Source organism: Culex pipiens, chromosome 2 (genome assembly GCF_016801865.2).
Source record: "Culex pipiens pallens isolate TS chromosome 2, TS_CPP_V2, whole genome shotgun sequence".
In the NCBI taxonomy this organism is placed as follows: domain Eukaryota; kingdom Metazoa; phylum Arthropoda; class Insecta; order Diptera; family Culicidae; genus Culex; species Culex pipiens.
In genome coordinates this window covers 98,934,945-98,955,170 of record NC_068938.1, presented here as the reverse complement: position 1 = coordinate 98,955,170, position 20,226 = coordinate 98,934,945, and the positions used below count along the sequence as shown (strand labels likewise).

The following is a 20,226-nucleotide window of genomic DNA, read 5'->3' as shown; positions in this document are numbered from 1 at the left end:
AAGAAAATCTAATGTTAATCTAATGCTAATTAAAAAAAAATATTTGATTGGCCCACGATCTATTACAATCTTTTTTAAAAATATCAACTCAAATGGTTTTCTAGGAAAACTCCAAATTTATCCGCCATTCAATCCCTAGCAAATCGCACCTCTCAAGTGCTGTGCTATTGAGTCACCACAACGCCCTCCAATCAGATTAATCTTACTTTGACCACCATCGAGGGCACAACCCCCGGGACCCTCTTCCAGCAGTGAGGCTCTCTGTGGTCATCAGGCTCAATCCCGTCCAACGCAACGGATGCCCGAAGAACCTTCAATGAAGGTGTGATTGTCCGTTTCGTGCGGTTTGGTTTCGTCGGAATCGACAGCCCGAGCTAGGCCCTAAGCTGAAGGGTTTCTGGACTTGATTCACACCCACACGCACGCAGGTATTGACGGGCACATCAATCAATTTAGCCGTTAGATCACGCCGGCAGGATTTACCTTTCGAAGATTCGATAACCGCATTAGGTTCTCTAACTTGTCTATCTTTTGCGGACGGTGATGGTGATGATGACGATGGCCGATTCTGGCCTGACCGAAAGCTTTGCTGGTTTTGCGGGGGCCAAGTAGAGCCTGGCAGATTTGCTCGAGCTTTGTTTGCTTTTCTTGCAGGAGTTACTGGGGAAAATGTTTGCGTTTTGAGTTCAATGAGTTAAGGACGCCGTTTTGTGCAAGGACGTCACAGAACTCTTATTTTCTGGATCAAAAGAAATATTATTGAAAATCCATAGAAAAACCCATCATCACTTTGAGATGAATCGATCCATGCTTTTCACTTGGCCTCAGGTCAAGTCTTGTTTGCATCGCAAAAGTTCACTATTTTGGCTAGTTCTTTCGTGCAAAACCCACTCTCAACCGATTTCGGTGTGTTGTGACTTGCAGCGCACAAAAAAAAAACCCTTCCCAAAATCAATAAAGCACTTTAGACCTTTTCCCTTTTTCGACGCATGAGGGAAAAAAACGAACCTCATCTATTCACCTTTCCCCGATGAATGGCGCAAAAGCTCAGTCCCGGGACAAACTAAACTGACAGTCGAAAAACCGACTAAATTTACGGACCAAGAGTGTGGCCTGCCGTCGTCGTTCCGTGTGATAGATCATTCCCTGAAGAACCATTATAAAATTCAACACTGGTGAAATGCTTTATTGAATATAATGATGCAATCAGAGGTGGCAAAGGTGGCGCTTTCGATGTTGAAGGCATCGGGCAGAGTTTATGTGAATTGGCTCGCACATACACACACACGTGGATCGACCGGAATTGACCGGAACTGTTCCGTTGGGATTTTTTCCTTGTGGAGGCCGGTAGAGCCGGTTGAAAGTTTGGTAATGTGAGGTATGTTGTGGTGGGATTGCGAACGGTGTTTTAAAAGTAAGGCTTTGGGGAGAAAATTTTGGTGATATATTGATTTGTTAATGGTCATAACAAATCTTTTAGAAATTTTAATTTGGTGTTATTCAAAACGGTGTGATTATTTTTTGTTTATTGTTAATACCTGAAATATTAACAAAAACTTAATCCACCCTTAGGTGGTTGGTGCCTTCCTCACATTTAGAGGGTAATGTTATCCAAAATAGATAGAATAAGGGCGGACCTTTCAGTGTTCTATCAATTTGACTCATTATTCATACCCAGCGCCGTACCTAGGGGTTGTCGCAGTTGGCGACCGCCAAGGGCACCAGCCCTAGGGGGGCGCCGAAATCGATGATTGAACAAAATAGTCATGTTATTATAAAATTCGTATAAGGTGTTTAGAACAGAAAGGGCGCCAAAGGTGTAAGTAGTGTAGTAGGAGTAGTAGTTTTACAGAATAACTTTATAATTTGGATTAAAATATTAAAAATGTATTTCATGCAAAATACTTGAGGCGCCAAAATCACTGTTTGAATATTTCTACCGTAATGTTTTTGAAAACAAATATTAACTACTTTTTTTGTATTATAGGGGCGCCCAATTGAGAAAAATTTCAGGGAATGTAAAAAAGCTCTTCAAAAAAGCTACAGCAATAAAATATGGACTGTTTTTTTATGTTATTTTGCCTAATAAATCTCAATCTGCTTTCAGAATAACCGAATTGATTATATATTCCCAGAAAAAATAATTGAATTTTGGAAGGTTTAAAATTTAATTACACCCAAACGAAAAATATATCTCAAAATCTGCAACAGTGAATTTGCTGCAGAAAATGTTATATTTTATTACATTTTTTGCAGCAAGCCCATAGATCATTTTTGCCCGCGTGTAAACACGTCAGCGATCTGCAGTTCTCACCAACACATAGAATGCTGGCGCGTCCCCGAGCAACAATCTAGAGAGAACATTATGTTCGCGCTCTGTTTCTCTCCATTCATCAAGCGTCCATGGCGCGGTGGTAGCGTGTCGGATCAGCAACCTAGAAGTTGATGGTTCAATCCTCGTTCTGTTAAGGTTTTTTTTTCTGCAATACAATCAATCTGCCGTCGGTAATGTCGATAATTGTCGGTAACGGGCAAAAATGTCATACCCCTATATCGCAAAAAATGCATGAGGACAGTTTTCATGCAGATTCTGATATACTTTCATGCTGCCATGCATCAAAATCATGCGACCGCCGGTTGGGTGTACTTCAATATTACCTCTTTTTTGAGTAATTTCACCTAAAAATGTGTAAAAATGTGAACCTGATCAAAAATTCATCAGAAACTGATGAAAATTTACCAGTTCCTAATGTAATATTTACACATAGATTTTGACACAAATCTATCATCATTTCTTGATGAATATTATCATAATTTTTTCTGTGTTGATTTATGGTTATGATTTGTGTTTCTCTTAAGTTATATGATTAATTTATATTGAGAAAAAAGTGTAATTTTGGAAGCTTGAAATTTTGGTTGGTTTAATATTTCTCTCGATATTCCCTCTTTTTTAGTAGTTTTACATAAAAAAAAAAACGGAATCGACGTAACACCTTATAATGTGGCCCTCTTAAACCTTGCGGTTTCGTCAACGGATCCACAGGCGTGTATCGTTCTTTTTGCGACAAGACTCCGCCTCCCGGGTCTCCTAAGTGTGAAGGTATGGCACGGGGAGAGGGCACCGAATACCTATATTAACACTTAGAATTTTTGCGTCTGCCTCGGGATTCGAACCGGAGACCTCTGGATTGTGAGTCCAGTGCGCGGTCCGATTGATCCACACAGGCAGTTTTACATAAAAAATGAGTAATAATGTGAACCTGATGGAAATTTATCACAAACTGATCAATATTCACTTTTTCCTGATGTAATATTAAAATTTTTTTGACACAATATCTGTTGCCATAATTTTTTCTCTGTTTATTTATTTCGGAAACCACAAATTTCCACTTATTTTTGTCATCATAACAGAACGGCTTTTGAGGCAATTTAATTGAGAGGAAGAAAGTTTAAATAATTATTTGCCTGAAAAACTTGGTTTTGTTTATTTTTACTGGTATGAAAAAAAAAAATATAAATTGTCCACATACAATTTAGAATATTGACATGGATGTTAAGTTTTGGGATATTTTACACACAAAAAAATGTTTCCGAATGTTACATCATTTATGATGTAACACTTTGGCACGTCATTAAACATTTCAATTTAAATGCAATTTGATGATGTGTTTTGAACTCGTTGGAAAGGTCTTTTAAGTACCTATATAAAGATAGGTCGCTTGATAGATCCGGAAAACGTACTCATCAAAATATCTGAGATCCGACCAATAAAAAGTGCATAAATAACACTTAAATGCTTATAACATTTGTTAGAGTTGTCCGATCTTTAAACTCGGAAAGGCCTTTTGAATACCTTTCTAAAAATGTTTAAGAATTCCAATTTTTGAGTGATTTTATAGCCGTTTCTCAGTGAGGTGAGGAATGCAAAAATAAAATCATTCTCTAGAATTCGATTTTGCATCAAAATAACCTCGCAAAAGAAGCCAAACATAAAAAATAAATAAAAAAACATGTTTAATGTTGTTTAAAAATACAGTTTTATAATCAACCTAACAGTATCTTCAACTTTACCGATGACACCAAATCGGTCAGATTAGAGAAACATATGGATTTAGAGGCTCAGTTTATACGACCATCTCGTGTGAGAAAACTTCTGATGCTGAATGATTTTTTGATTTTTTTAATAAAAAAAACAATAGTAAATTTATGAAAAGTTGATAACTACATAACATAAGTGGTGTGAGCATGAGTGGAACTACGTACAAATTCACGCTCAAAAAGTGGCAATTCCCCACGAAAACAGCATGATTTCGGGGAGCTCCATGGCCGAATAATTAGACCCTTTTTTTTGTTTGGCCATTAGAGTGTCCTACGCCATGGTAAAGTAGTCCGAAAAATGGCAATTTTCGTCGATTTTCGCAAAAAAAATATTTTTTCTAAAAATCATAACTCCACGCCATTTCATCCGATTTTAGCTGTCTTGGACGCAAATGAAAGATTATTAAATTTGTTTTTAAGAAAAAATAGTTTGATGTTTCAAAACTCTAGCCTAATATTTAAAGATCGTATGAAAACTTAAAATGTATGAGGAGAGTTGCAAACCTCTAAGCCATTCTATGTCAAACATAGATCCTGATTTTCGGTTCAAAGATCAGATCACTCACTCATCGCCGCACGCATCTTTGCCAACTTGAGCGCGCTACCATTCGCGAGCGAACATGACCCGCTTGCTGCCAGCGCGTTAATCGCTTCACACAGCGAAACACATACTTCCTAAATCTCTTTGCCTACTCCGTCCGTCAACCCGAGTCACAAACGAATATGTTCAGAGAGGAGAGAATCGCTCACTTCGCTCACTTGGCCTGCACTATCACAGTTTGCCGTCAATTTATATTTGGCATTGTGGAAATCGCTGTCAAATTTGTCTTTGATGTTGTATTATCAACAAAATTTTAAAACATGTTTGATAACTTTGATTTTAAGCAGTTTACTAAATGATCAAAACAAAACCGATCGCAGACTATTACGAGCCAGCTTTGAGCGACATAGCGCAATCAGCCTCTCTGAGCCATTCTCTGTACTACCCGATTAGAGTGAGAGGGAGAGCAAAGAGAGAGAGAGAGAGAGAACACAGTAAAAAGTCAATTCCCAAAATCGTGAAAGTGAGAACCACGAAGGAATCTATTCATAATTCACGATTTTGATGAATTTGGTTTTATTTGGATGCATGAGGTTGGCGCAGTATGAAAATTTCTTCTTTTGAAAATCGGTGAGCACGTTCCTTCTTCTATGTTAAAAACTCGAACAAATAGTCTAATGTACATCCATATCACTAAAGACAAGCTACGCAATCTTAACTAAATACGTGGTAGGGTACGTTGTCCACTTAAGCTACCTGTTGTTGTAATTAGAATCCCTGACTGATAAAATCTGATTCGAAATCCGGGCACGCGTTTTGCTTATAAATCGCACAAATTTGGACTAAAATTTGCTTATGAAATGTTACACAGTTTTGGTAAACTCATACTTTAATTTTATTTAATTGATTTGGCATTGACTACAGCTTTGAAATAAATTTGACAAATAACACAGTTTTGACAATTTATTTGCGAACTTATATCCTAATAATTAATAAAAATCGATAAGGTTTCGAAGCGTCCGCGATTTCGAAGCAGAACATTATTTATTAATTGATCTTCAAAATCTGGTTTGCTACATTACCGATTTTCTGGAAATATACAAATATTCCAAAATAACGCATAAATAATAAACATAATTCAATGATATCAAAAGCATGAGCAATTTCAGCTCATTTTCCAGTGACCTTATTAGCTAAACAATGTATCGTAAATCATGGCAGATTTTTTTTTCGTGATTTCATTGCCACGAATTTAGTCCATATTTCTTTGCATCAAACAAGCACAAAAAACACAACAATAGAAAATAAATGGGCAAAAAATAAAATCACAAATCACTCTAAATAAATCAATGAACACAAATCGACAAATTTGAATATCGTCAATTCCGTCACGGTCCAAGTGTGGCAACTTGCCAAAAAAATCAACCTGTATGTACAAGTGTGTGTGTGTGTGACTTCAAACCGCGCTCGCTCCGAAATCGAAAGCTCAGCATTTTGGAGGGAGAAACGTCGTGGTTGAAACAAAAAAAAAGCACCGCCGAAACGAGCTTCCGATAGACTGATGTGTGGCTTTTCCTCTCCCCCTCTGGTTGAGGGTTGTCAAGCTTTCTGGCTGACTCCAGCGAGTAAGGTGTAGTGGGTGAGACTGCTGGCTGCGAAACTGCATCAAATGCATTGCAAAAGTGCCTCTCGCGTGTGTGTGTGGTTTTATAAAACTTTCCATCATTTTTCTTTTTTCGCTGACGGTGAAAATGCCTGCTCAGGGAAAACCGTGCAGGAGAGTAATTTTAACCTCAAAATTGTAGTATTTTCAAACTATTATTTTGAGCTTGAAAATTGTGCTTCTAATTCATATCAAGAAATAATGATTTTAATACATCTATATTTCGATTTCCCGAATTCAGAGTACTTTGCCTATCGGTACCTGTTCAAATCCAAAACATCTGGAGCAACAACACACAAAAAACGTCGGATGCTGACAAATGTTTTGTGAATTAAAGTGATTGCAGCAGCACCGGCAATTGCTCCGAAAGGAAGACAGCAAAAAGTAAAATCACTGAAAAGTGAGTGCAACGCGGCCCGCGTTTTGTTTGGTTGTTTATTTTGGAAAGCGGATTTCAATTTGGTTTGATTTTTTTTTCAGCAGAATTTCGAGGCAGCCGGCGCTGGCGTTGCCAGAATGGGCCGGAAAGCACCCTCAATGCCAGGTTGCAGTGCATCCTGTTGGAGAGGAAATGATTTGATTTAAAAATTGATTTCTCGATTTCTAACTGCAGTGACTGACTGTTGCTGAAGAAAAAGTAAATTCAGATTTAAATTTTTATTATTTTTTTTTTTCAAATTAAATTATAATGTTTAAACAGAAATTTAAAAAAAAATCATTTCATTCAAACACCAACTTTTCTAGCTTAGCGTATTAAATTGTAAGCTTATCGGGGTTTCCCACGTTGGATATTTACGATCCAGATGAGTTTCATCAGTCTAATGCAAAAGCTATTAGTGGTATTGGCACTATATAGTAAGTGCACCTTCTAGCCCTATAACACACACACAAACCCATATAAAAGGTATGCCCAAAAGTGCATCGCTGAATGTACAAAATTTGCCCCACAAAAAAAAACTCGGAAATCCCACTCATATGTTGGTCGCGTTGGTCAATGAAACCGCAGGGCTTTTCGCTTGATATCCCAGTTTTGGTACCCTTTTTTTTCGGCGAACTGTCCGCGAGACCCGAGGGAGTTAGTACAGTGAGTCAAATGGTGGATAACTTTCAACATTTTTAGTCCTTCCTGAACATTATTCAACATTTTATGGGAAGTTGCGGAAAACTGACTAAAGTTAAATTTTGGAACCTCGTTATGAAACTAACTTTATTTTTTGTGCTTCTAAAGTGAAGAACTGGCATACTTTTTGCCACCCAACAAAAGCGTGCTGGAAAGATAATTATGTAACTTGTTTGCAGTGCCCTATAGTGCAACTAACATTGCTAAAAAGTTGAACTTTTCAAAACGTCATCAAGGGCCTTGAAAACATGTGGCAAGCGAGCAATAGAATAATCAACGACTACTGAAGTAACTTTTTTAAACCAACTAGCCACAACCTAGGTTTATTGAGGTTTTATGGTAGCATTTTGATTGCTTATTACCTTTATTTCGGCATTCACCGCAACCAATAAACGAAATCTAATTAATAGGTTCTAATAAGGTTTCATGCCTCGGAGGTTCTATGAAAAATTTAAGAGAGTCTTGAAAACTAGTTTGCAATGCCATGCCAAACGGTTTTATCGCATGCTTATTTAAAACCAAGGGTGTTGTAGCTGTCAATTAGGCATCCAAAAAGCTCACTTAAAGCCATAAGCAAGGGTCCTGATTGCTCAAAATCAACCACTCCATTCGCGAGCACAAATAGCAGGCGACGCGATACTGCCCTGATGAATTCCTACCGTTTGTCACTTTCACACCATTCGCTCCCGAACACTCTCTCTTCTACTCTCCTTCTCTCTCTGATCGGCTCAGTCTCCGAACGGCTCCGGCAGGCCGATCGTCTCCGATCACTCTTAACTGAAAACATTTTTTCTCTGATGCAATGCGTTATACTCATTGATTTGGGTTGCTTAAAATCAATGTTATCAATTAAATTTTGCATTTATTTTGATTTCATAACATTATAGACACCATTCAAAAAAATGTCCACCAAAAAAAATTCAAATTGATGGCAAACTGAGGGCGTGAAGACAAAAAGACTGCCGCTCTGGCATTTTGTGAGAATGGCTCTTCGCTGAGCATGGTAGTGTGTGAGTGTCGTCGAGCGACGGAGTAGGCAAATATTTTCACGATATATTTGTTCGCTGACCGTGTACCGTGAACCGTGGTGTAGGGGTAAGCGTGATTGCCTCTCACCCAGTCGGCCTGGGTTCGATCCCAGACGGTCCCGGTGGCATTTTTCGAGACGAGATTTGTCTGATCACGCCTTCCGTCGGACGGGAAGTAAATGTTGGCCCCGGACTAACCTAAAAAAGGTTAGGTCGTTAGCTCAGTCCAGGTGTTGGGAGTCGTCTCCCTGCCCGAGCAGACGGAAATAACGTGGGAATAACATTTTTTGATATTTGAAAATACTAGGCCAATAACGTTATAAGTTATTTATAACAAAATTTGTTATTCGTCGTTATGATTTTTTTGTTATTGGATTGTTATTGTAATAACAGACTAATAACATTTCCAGTTATTTTTCGAAGAAATCTTTGTTATTATTTTTTGTTATTTTAACAACTAATCCGATCACCTCAATAACAATTGGAGATATTCCTCCATAACAAAATATGTTATTCCCAAGTTGTTTTGGCTTCCAACCAATATCAGACCAATAACAAATTTTGTTATGATAACAAAAACTGTTATTAAACTCTTATGCAAAAATTGATTTTGTATGAATATTCCATAACACTTTTTGTTATTTTAACAGTATTTGTTATTGAAATGGCATGAATTTAGTTATTACCGTCTGTTCGGGTGGGTCCTGTCTCGGTGGAGTCGCTGGTAGGCAGTTGGACTAATAATCCAAAGGTCGTCAGTTGGAATCCCGGGGTGGATGGAAGCTATGGTGTAAAAAGAGGTTTGCAATTGCCTCAACAATCAAGCCTTCGGACACCTAGTTTCGAGTAGGAATCTCGCAATCGAGAACGCCAAGGCAATTGCTGTAGAGCAAATAATTTTTTTTTTTGTTCGCTGAGTGAACAGTTCCGGCCACTCGCTGGCTGCTTGCGAGTATCAATCGCTCATGAATGCTAGCAGGTTGGAATAGGCGACGAATGGATGGTAGTGTGGCTTTAAGTTGTATGGGAAAATTCAAAATGGACTAACTCAATCAGAACAGGTATTTTCCGGTCCCATTTGGGCCCCAAACAACCCCCCAAAATTTGGGAGCGATTGGATTTGACCCGGCTTTCCGCAAAGCGATTAAAATTTATATGGAAATTTGAATGGGAAAACCCTCTTTTTACATTTTGATTTTTATAATTTTCATTCTTCACTAAATTTAAAAACTAACACCGTTGAAGTATAGTCCTGTATGTCCTCTAAAACTTTCCTGAAAAAAGTATGGTCCTATCTTGCATCTGGAAAAAGATACAGAGTTTTTAAAAGAGGCATTTCAAAATAATTGCTGAAAATTATATTTCTTGCCAACACTGCCAGCACTTCGGTAGATATTTTGAAATCTTATTTTTTAACGTAATAAGGAAGCAACCTAGCAAAATGGTGTGTTAGGAAAAGTTGTTGTATATGAATGTGGCTTTTATTTAAAATTATTGACATGCAGGGTGACACACCTACAGGGTGTCAACCAAGCCCTAACTTCTACTGGTGACCTTTTAAAGCGTTGGTGTCTTAGGAAAAGTTGTTAAGCTACTTATTCCAAGACATTTTGACATGGTTGGAAGACAAGGTGGCACATCTACAGGGTGTCAAACCATTTCTAGCTTCTATTTAAGACCTTTCTGATCACTGTAAAGTGGGCGAAAAAGAGTACAAATCGCAAATTAGACCTGCCACGCAAAAGGAGGCTGATAAAAAAATCGTAAAAAGTCAGGGCGCACATGGGACCGGAAAATGCCTGTTCTGTAAAATCGATCATGTCGAGCCACCCTAATACAGACATCGCTCAAGTATTTCAGAAAAAGAGCTCTCAAAAATCAGACTTTGAGTTCCGGGTTTCGGGCCAAAATTCCATCGAAAGAGCGCATCTAAACCATCAATTTAGAATTAAGATTTTTTCTGGGATGATTCCTCACCGCGTACGAATTTTTTAAGATTTCTGGGAGAAGCATTTTTCCAAAACCAAACCTTAAACCTTTCTTTTGTAAGAAAGGCAAAAAAGTATCGGGTTGTTTTTTGGATTACTTTATAAGGAAAGGAGGCAAAATTCCTAGAATTTAGGAATTTGGTACTTTTTTTTTTAATTTCAGTGAAGGATCATATCATGATATAGAATGATTAAATCGAAAGTTTCCGTTAAAATTAAATTTTTAATCGGATTAACGCTCAAAAAATCGTTTAACAGTTTTTTTTATACAGCGAATTCATTCCATTTTCATTCTCAACCTCTAGTGTGCTGGTCCTCGTCACCACTTTTCCCACGATCGCACCCAGCTGACGCTCCATATATTGCACGAATGTGTGTGTGTTGGTCACCAAACCACAACTAAAGCCGCTGACCATCAGACGCAATTGATGGGATTTATTCCAGCGAGCGAAAATAAACTCGTCCCGCGAGGACCTAGGACGTCTGCTTTCACCGGAGTTCAAACGTAACGGGATAACAGAACCAGGACCCTTTCCGCGAATGAGTTCATTCCACGTGTGCCATTGCTGGCAGGTTTTTAAAAACAGACAAATGATTAATGTCACCGGGATTTGGGATGGATTGGACGGATTATGGAGTGAAATATGAGCATGGTAATGTGGTTGGTTGGAATTTTTTTAGTTGAAACTGAAATAAAGTTGTTGATTTCTTTTTAAAAATAAAATAATTAATTATTTCAATAACTTTAAAAAATATAAAGTTTGATTTAATCATCTTGCTCTCTTTATTTTTCCCCAAAGTTAATTCCACCCCAAATCAACTTTTTTGTTTGCTGCATGTCAAACAAAAACACTGCCAAAAATGTAACGATTGTGTGGCTTTCTCAACTCCCATTTTTAGTACTATCCTGTCAGCTCCAGAACTCTCTCTCTCGCTCGTTTCAAGAGGAGCAGTAGCGGCATCAATTGCAAAACTTTTTCAATTACATGCAGCACGCTCCCGCAAATGAAGCCCACGTGCACAAAAACCCACACACACAAAAGGAAGCCAAGGGCGCACACAAGCACACACACAAAAGCCGCACACAAACTTCCACATAATTGATTTAGCACAAACTTCAACTCCAAAAACTAAATTAGCACCCAACCAACGAAGCCAAAAACAATCTGATTGTGTTGAGTGGAAATTCACATGTGTTTGTGCTTGTGAGTGTGTCTGTGTGTGGTAGATTCGCATATACTCGAGAATGAGATGGATAAAGGGATGCTGCACTTGGGTGCACTGCACTACCACTGACACACACAAACTGATAATGCATAATTGATCAGTTCAGTGGAGCGAGAAGCGTTTTCGTTAATACACGAACGGTTCTAGTCGGTGGTGGTGGCGGCAATGGTTTCGTCGTCGTCGTCGTTTGTTCGTTGTCTGGTTAAGACAGCTTTGCTGGTTGCTGGTTGGTTGGGTTACACAAGTTGTATGCCAACACAGCTTAAACTAATTTTGGGCAGAGTTGTGCTAACAAATTTTCAGGAATATTTTCACAAAACTTGCGAAATTTTCAAGAAAAGTGCTTTTCCAAGATAGACAAAAAAACAACAAAAAACAAAAATTCAAGGTTAAATTCAAGAAAATAGTTTGAATATTCTTCACAGTGTAAGACGGAGCATCCATTACATTTGGTTGAGTGGAATGTGTTTCAGACGATGGTGCACAAACACTGTTGGTGAAATGCTCGGTTTAACAATGACAGATGCGGGGTGGTGCATTGAGATGCAGATCTAAACAATAACGCACACAAAAACAACGTTTGTTGAGATGAAGGTTAACTTTTGTTTTTAGATAGAATTAGGAAAGAAAGGATTTAGCAAAACAATAATACTGCTTACGTTTCAAAAATCCCATATTGAGACTTTTTTTTTAATTTCAAGCGTAACTTAATAAATTTGGAGAAAAAAGTATAGACTGTGGACCAAACCTTAAAATTTGTAAAAATCCATAAAGAACAGTAAATAATCGGTAAATAAGGCATTTCTATATATTCAACAATAGATCGCACAACTTTTTTCAATGAAAACATTAATTTTCAACAATTAATGGTTTTTTGCCCCCTAAATTTTTGGGGAAATGTTTATTTGGCCCTTAAAAAGTAAGTCGAGATTTAAAAAATCTGAAAATATGTTTTTTTAAGTTTGAAAAACTTCACACGAGTTTCACGTTTCAACATACAAATTCGAATCAACAGCTTCCAAGTTATCGTCGATTGAAACAGAGGGCCGAATGCACAGCAAAAAATCCTATGGTAAAATCGCATGCAAAAGCGTGCACATCACCTTTGTGAGAAAAAGCATGTAATATTTTATGAGAAGGAAGAAAAAAGAAGTAAAAATCAGGTCTGCCCACTCCAAAAATAACATCAATCTGGAGAGAGCCCTATTCAGATTACCAAGTCCGCGCCCCAACCATCTCGGCTATCTCACCGTCTTATTGAAGCTTGGTTGAACGCCAATGTAGCAATAGGTTTCTCGTACGCCGTATACTGAATTTACTGCATTTACAATTTCACTGCGGCGAGATAGCTCTCACCGGATTGATGATATTTTTGAGGTGTGCGAAATCTTTTTTTTTTTTCTTGCGTACATGCTTTTTGTGTACACGTTATCTCATGCAATATTACAAGCTTTTGATCACAAAGGTGATGTGCATGCTTTTACATGCGATTTTACACGGAAATTTTTTGCTGTGTGGGCAGTACCTAACAACACTTATTTTTCGTAATTTTAATGCTTTGAAAGGTCCAACCAAAGGTCAGATCAACAAGGCACAGTGGTCCTGAAGGAAAAATAAAGTAGAAAATGGATTTTCCGAAAAATTGTTCAGTTCTGGAGCTTTGGTGCCTTGATAAGAGTTGTTTCAAATGAGAAGTTACATCTTTTGGCCTGGTTGAAAATTAGGTTGGTTTACGAGTAGGGTGTATATGAAAATCTAACTTGTAAGTAATGCAACTTTGTCGAAAACACTAAAATTTTATCTATCTGAGTTTCAGAGAGCCCTTTTACTGCCCCTGATCGCATAAATGTCCCATATGCATTTTCATCGTTTTTGAGTTATTGATGCAGTTTGGTTCAAAATCATGAGCTCTTTCCAAAAAGCCTATAACATCCAGTACTTTGTTCTAGAAATCTGGAGGAAATCCAGTTTTTTCGCGAAAACTTTACACATAGGCTTATGTATGGGACAAACTTCAAATGCGTTTTTCTCAGCTTGCTGTTTTTGCATATGGGACATTTATGCGAACATGGGCAGTTTAGAGCTTTAAAAAAACAAACATTTTCGTTTTTTGAAAAGTCGATTTGGAAGGCCAAATTGTTAGCGCCAGGTTGCCTTCGAAAGGGGAGATCTAGTAGGTACTACAAACGCTGAAAAAAAAAAAACAGATGTTATTTTTTTCAACTCGAGATGTATTAATTTTAAAATGGCTATGTCCAATGACATTTTATCAAAAATGCACATAAGTGCTTTTAGACTCCTTATACCAGTGAGTGAATTTTCGAAAGGTTTCAAAAATTACAATCTAATAAAATCATTACCATGACCACTAAAACATATAAAAAAACAAGTTTGTAAAATCGATTTTTCTCAGTAGTCATGACATTCAACTTTGCCAAAGACTTGGTGACTTGATCATTAATTTCCTTCTCAAAATTTTAATTTACGAATATTTGCATGACACCTTTCTATGAACAACCCTAAAATTTGTATGGAGACTTGTGTGGACAAATAAATGACTCAAAAGGTTTATTTAGACCTAAGAAAACGATGGACAAAGTTTCATCCAAATATAAAAAAATACAGTGATAAGTCGATTTGTGAAAACGTCGAGAATTGCTCAAATGACCCATAATAACTCGTAAATATGATAAAATCTTGAAATTCAAGTTGATGTCAGGCTTATGTAATACAGTCAAAACTCTGGCTGTCGATCTTCTCAAAATCAAAATAGCTCCTGCTGTCAATAATTTTTCCAGTCCTTTTAAGTATTATGCTTTGATTTTTCGTTCTATAATTTGATACCTTCCGTTCTCGACGGTCTCTTCAATATCGACAACAAGAGAGTCCACTGTATTGATTTTGTCCAGGAAAAAATCAAAATTTCTCAGTGGCATTGACCTGGAATTGAATATTTTCAGATTTTAAATTTAAATTTCAATTTATACATAAAATATGAACAGACCCTGAATTATTTTTTTCTTTTTAAAAATATTCTTCTGTTTGAATTCACAGTACACTAATTTTTTCATGTCAAAATTAGAACTGAGCAAATTTGTATAAATGAACTTACAGCTATCAGCATCAGCATTGCCAGTAGATTTCATAAGTTCCCTCTTCCTTTAAAAAAAACGAAACTATTGGCACTACGCCCCCCGGGGCATGGCCTTCCTCTAACGTGGGATTTCTGCTCCAGCGCCTCTGACGAGACAGGAGAAACCGGGACCGACGTTTTACTTCACCATCCGATAGAAGCTCAGTGGATAAGGCGGGAATCGAACCCGCGTCTCATAGCATCATCGGGATCGGCAGCCGAAGCCGCTACCCCTGCGCCACGAGACCCCTCTTCCTTTAAAATTACCCAAATAATCAGGGGACAAAAAACGCATAAACTGCTCAAAATTTAAAGCATCATTAAAAAAGCAATTTATAATAATTTTTGTTTCAAAGTTTCGGTTTTTATATAATTTTAGCTTAGTTTCAGAAATTGACAAGGTACAGATATTTTTAACACTTAGCAAATCTTTCTGTCGATTCATATTGAATTCACAATTGTGAATTCAAATTAAAGTGCAAAATAAATTTCGAATCACTCACAGAAAAAAAAGTTAAGTATTTTAAATGTGTGCGATTCCAAATGATTTATAAACAAAAAAGTCAATTTGAAATGTGCTCAAAAGCAAATTTATGGTAAATTGGATAAGCTTTGCGGTTGAAAATATTGTTTGAGCTGTAAAATCCAAATGGCCTAAAATTCCTCGACAAATTGCTAACATTTTTTTAATTGCTCTGTATCTTCAAAAGGATAGGACTTGGTCATTTGGAGACTTTTATGTACGTTTTATGACGTGTTGAAAAAGGATTTTTGTATTTTTTTTAGCATCCTGCATGTTTCGTGAGGCTTATTGCAAAATCTTGGACTTTTTCCACAAAAAAATTAGTGAAAAATTGTAAGCCTTAATGGTAAAAAGTCGCATTAAAATAGCGTGTATTTTTATTTTAGTGCTCTGAGTACTTTTTGGTACGACGCATTGGCGTCGAGAGACAACACTTATCAAACAACTCACATTCAAATATCGTTCTCTAGTATAACTGACTCCTTATAAACAAAAATGGCGTTATAAGCCTAGGAAACACGTTTACAAACTTCAATTAAAATCGGAGAGGATCGAGAAAAAAAATCCTGCAAAATTCCTGTTTTAGGCTGCAATTGCTCCTAAATACTATTTCTTGAAGTAACTAAAGCACTTCACAAAAAACACAATAATGTTTCCTAGAAATTTGTTTCCATGTTTTTTTCCAAAAGATCAAACGGTGTGCTTTGGTATCAAGGATTTCCCAGCGGAAAGCAACATAACCTCTATTGATGCAAATGAGTGAGCATTCCTCAGTTCGATTGTAGCAGGTCCCACTTCGTCGCTGTTGTGCTAACATGTCGCACGTGCATTTTGGGCCAAATTGAGTTAAGAACGCCATTTTGAGCAGCTCACAATGCCTCTCTTTTTGACCTTCACAGATCCCCAAAATTCGATTTCAATCCTGAGATATTCAATAAAAATCGAAAAAACTCCGTGCATTTTTGTCACTTTTCGTATGAAAGAAGTTTTAATCTTGTCGTGCTATATTGACAAAGCCTGAAAATTGATGTAAGTGCGATAACTGGTCAGAGGGATTTCAGGTCAGAATAGTGTATAGAATGGTCAACCAAACAAAACGTGTTTGTTATTGTTTATATTGTGTGCTATCGTTTATTCAAGGTCAAATATTGAAACCCGTTTTCTCGGAACGTCAAAAAGCGACGTGCGCCAAGATAGCACGACAGCGTCGACTTGCTGAAGTAAATGACTGGTGGCTGGCAAATACCAGAAACGTAAACTCCAAACAGTCCCAATTCATCCCAAAACGAACGAAATTTCAGCTTGGAAAAGCCGAAGTTGCATACTCCATGCTGCATTCAATTGCTAGTTTTAAGGAAAGCTTCTGTCCATTCCATGGAAACGCTTGGTACTTTGAACTGCTGAACGTACCTAGCGCTTCCATTAATCTGATCAATTCCACCAGAAGAGGACACCTCTTGTGGTATCGTACCAAAATCACCAACTCTGTTTGAATTATCGTGTTTTCCAGGGACAAGCAAAAACAATGGGGTGTTGCTTTATCACAACTAGAGTGTAGAGTTTTTCATTACCTGTCCGGTAGACACGAAGTAGAAAGAACACCTCCCACTTCTAAAGTGTCCCCTTTGGTCAACAATGTAGCTTTTTGCTTCCACACCTTTTACATTCTCGACAATTGATTGACCCTTCCACTCCGGTTTAGAAAACAATCACAAAGGAAATGTTGGATTGGTAGTAATTAAGGGATTCCAAACAATCGAAATGATTGGGGGAACTCTTTCAATTCAGTTCTTAAGGTTTTGTATTGTCTTCTTAGTTATTCAACAGTTGAAGGCGGTTATTTTCTGTTTTTTGTTTAATTAAAAAAACAATTGTATTTATTTTATATACACATTAAGCATAATTCGTTGCTGTTAAAATAAGAGCACGCAATGTAAACAATTAAAACACGCTTTGTTAAGCTGACCATTCTGTGTATTGTCCCGAAGTTTGGTTGAATTTGGCATGTACGTGTGTCAAACGCGTTCTGCCCTAAAATCCCTTTGGCCATTTGTCGCTGTTTCATCAATTTTCAGGAGGTGTCAAGATAGCACGATGAGATTAAAGCTTCTTTCATATGAAGAGTGGCAACAATACACTTTTTTTTTAAATTGAATATCTCTGGGGATCTGTGAAGGTCAAAAGGTGAGGCATTCAGAGCTTTACAAAATTCTTGTGCGACAAAATAGCACGACAACGAAGAGAAAAACTCGAATTGATCGCGCTAAGTAAACTTCCGTAACTTGAGGTACAAAGTCAATCCTAATTCCGTGCTGTCAGATAATTTTCTCCGTAATGTTGCTTTCAACTATAATGTTCTTTTCTCTCGTTTATCTCCCCTCCAGGCGGCGGACTACTCGTCCTACCAGAACACCCTCGGCCGGCGGTCCATCATCGGCGGTGGCCTCGGCTCGGTCATCGGTGGCCACGGAGGTGGCGGTGGCGGCGGCGGGACGGCCCCGTACACCCACATGAGCAAGTACTCGTACCCGACGGACGTGAGCATGAGCAGCCACTACGGGTACACCTCGTGGGGACTTTGGCGCGACAGCCGGAACCTGTCCTCGTCGATGTACGGCAAGAAGCAGCAGCAGCAGAAGAACTTCCGGTCCGTGTCGATCTTGCTGATGACGGCGGCCTTCCTCGTGGTGCTGGCCGTGCTGTGCGTCGTCGGGCTGGCCTTCTACTTTAGTGCCTTCAAGGGGGATCTAAGCGAGTGTGAGTATTTTTTGGTAATTTTGGAAAAGTGTAGGCTTTTCAAAACAAATTATAAAAAATTATATGTTCTTCACTGATTACTAATCTCGAACCATTACGAAATTTATCAATAAAACTAGAAGAATAACAAAGAAATTTTCTTTGTAAGCTTTTCAGTAGACCCTCCTTAAAAATAAAACGTTACTTAATCCACCTAGGTGAATGGGGGCTTCCTCTTCTCGGTTCATACACAAATTTATGAATTGAGAATGTACATGTATAATATACATTGAATATATATAGACGATCCGTTGATTGAGGTCTAAAATTCAACTAAATTACTAATATTATTGTTCACAATGATAAAGCTCGGTCCTAACCAGGTCCCAGTACCGAAAAGGACCTAATAAAAATAATTTTATGAAAAAAAAATAAAATTATAAAGCTTAATTTTCTGGGTACCATGACACTTTATACGACCGCAAAGGATTTAAAATGGATTTTTAAAACAATTTAAAGTAATAACTTTGCGATCCTTTTTGATAGAAAGCATATTACTTTATAATGTATATAGTCTATAGGCTTACTAAATCGAATGCTATTCTATCCCAGTAAAATTAAAATCGTTGTGACACTCCCTGTTCAACTTTCGTTGGGTTTGGTCGTCTTTCGAGCTAGCTTAGCGCGTTTTTGACGGTGTTTTGTTAACTTTCGCCGACGGCCATGGCGGCGGCCGCGACGGTGGAGAGTGAGTGGACGGAGCACAGGGCTGAGAATGGAAGGACGTTCTACTGGAACGCGGCCTTGAGGAAAAGTGTGTGGGAGAAACCGGACGGGTTTCAACCCAAGACGCAGGCGGCGACGGGCATGGAGGTGGAAGACTCCGAAGGAGGAGGAGAGGACGGGGGCGAATTTCGTCCCGTGGTCAAGGTTCGCCGCAGGAAGGCTAAGGAGGAGATCAACGTCGGCGATGGCGGCAACGACGGCGATGTGGAGAAACTGCTCAGCAACAACAAGTTCAGCCCGCTAGCGGAGGAGAGCAACAACAACAACAATGCGAACCCAGCAGCAGAAAAAACCATCCCCGTGGTACCAGCAACCGGCAAGTCGGCCGGGGAGAAGAAGCAGCCGCCGCTGGTGGTGAAAGAAATGAGCTTCGCCCGCCTTGCGAAGGTGATGTCGTCGTGTGATGTCCAGCCGGAACACAAACTGACGCGGTACGGCACAAAAATTACGTGCTTCTCGAGCGACGACTTCGACACGGTGCAAGCCCACCTGACGAAGAACAAGGTGCAGTTCTACACGCACGGAAAGCGCAGTGCGAGACCGCACCGGGTAGTAATGCGAGGTCTCCCGAACGTGGAACCGGATTACATCAAGGAGCTGCTCAAGACGGAACATCAGCTGGACGTCTTGGCAGTACACGCCATCAGGCGGAAGCAGCAGCTTCCCGCCATCGATGAGACGCCTTTCATCGTGCTCTTCCCCAAGGGGCACACCAGTCTGAAGGAGTTGAGTAGCAAGGTAAAGAAAGTGGGACCAGTCGTCGTCCGGTGGGTGGCCTACCGGAACAAAGAACCGCACGTGACCCAGTGCAAGAACTGCTTGCAGTTCGGTCACGGAACCAGTAACTGCCATCTCAAGCCCAGGTGCAGCAGCTGTGGGGGTCCCCACAACACAGAAAAGTGCAAAGCAGAAGAAACGCAAGCCAAGAAATGTGTCAACTGTTCTGGATCCCACGAGGGTCTGGACCGCAGCTGTCCCAAACGTGCGCAGTTCATCCAGTCGAGGCAGCAGGCGTCCAAGCCGAAGCCGCCAGCATGGAAGAAGGACAAACAGACTCCTGCAGGAGCCGTGTTTACCGCGGCGGATTTTCCTCCGCTACCTGGAGCGGTACCGGAAGATAAACATCCTCGTCCCGCAGGAAGAAGTCAAGGAAATACTGGCGCCGACGCCGGTGCAACCCCGAAGGAGCAACAAGGTGAACGGATGCTGTACAGCGAGTCGGAGCTGTGGGCCATTTACCGAGAATACAGAGTTCGCTTGAGGCAGTGCAAGACACCCGAGGAACAGATTGACGTGATCGCACACTTGCTGACACATGGCACGAGAAAATGATCATCTGATTCAGTTACGTTTTTTTTTTATTATTTATTATTTGTTGTATTT

The 20,226-nt window shown here is 39.0% G+C and overlaps 1 protein-coding gene across 1 annotated transcript in view; it reads left to right on the top strand.

The window, feature by feature from the left end:
* The window catches only part of LOC120416870 (mucin-3A), a 200,331-nt gene that overhangs the window by 167,194 nt on the left and 12,911 nt on the right, over positions 1–20,226 (top strand). The window contains exon 3 of the mRNA XM_052707165.1: positions 17,706–18,078. Within this exon, the coding sequence (XP_052563125.1) occupies positions 17,706–18,078 (373 nt within the window). The remainder of the gene's footprint in view (positions 1–17,705; positions 18,079–20,226) is intronic.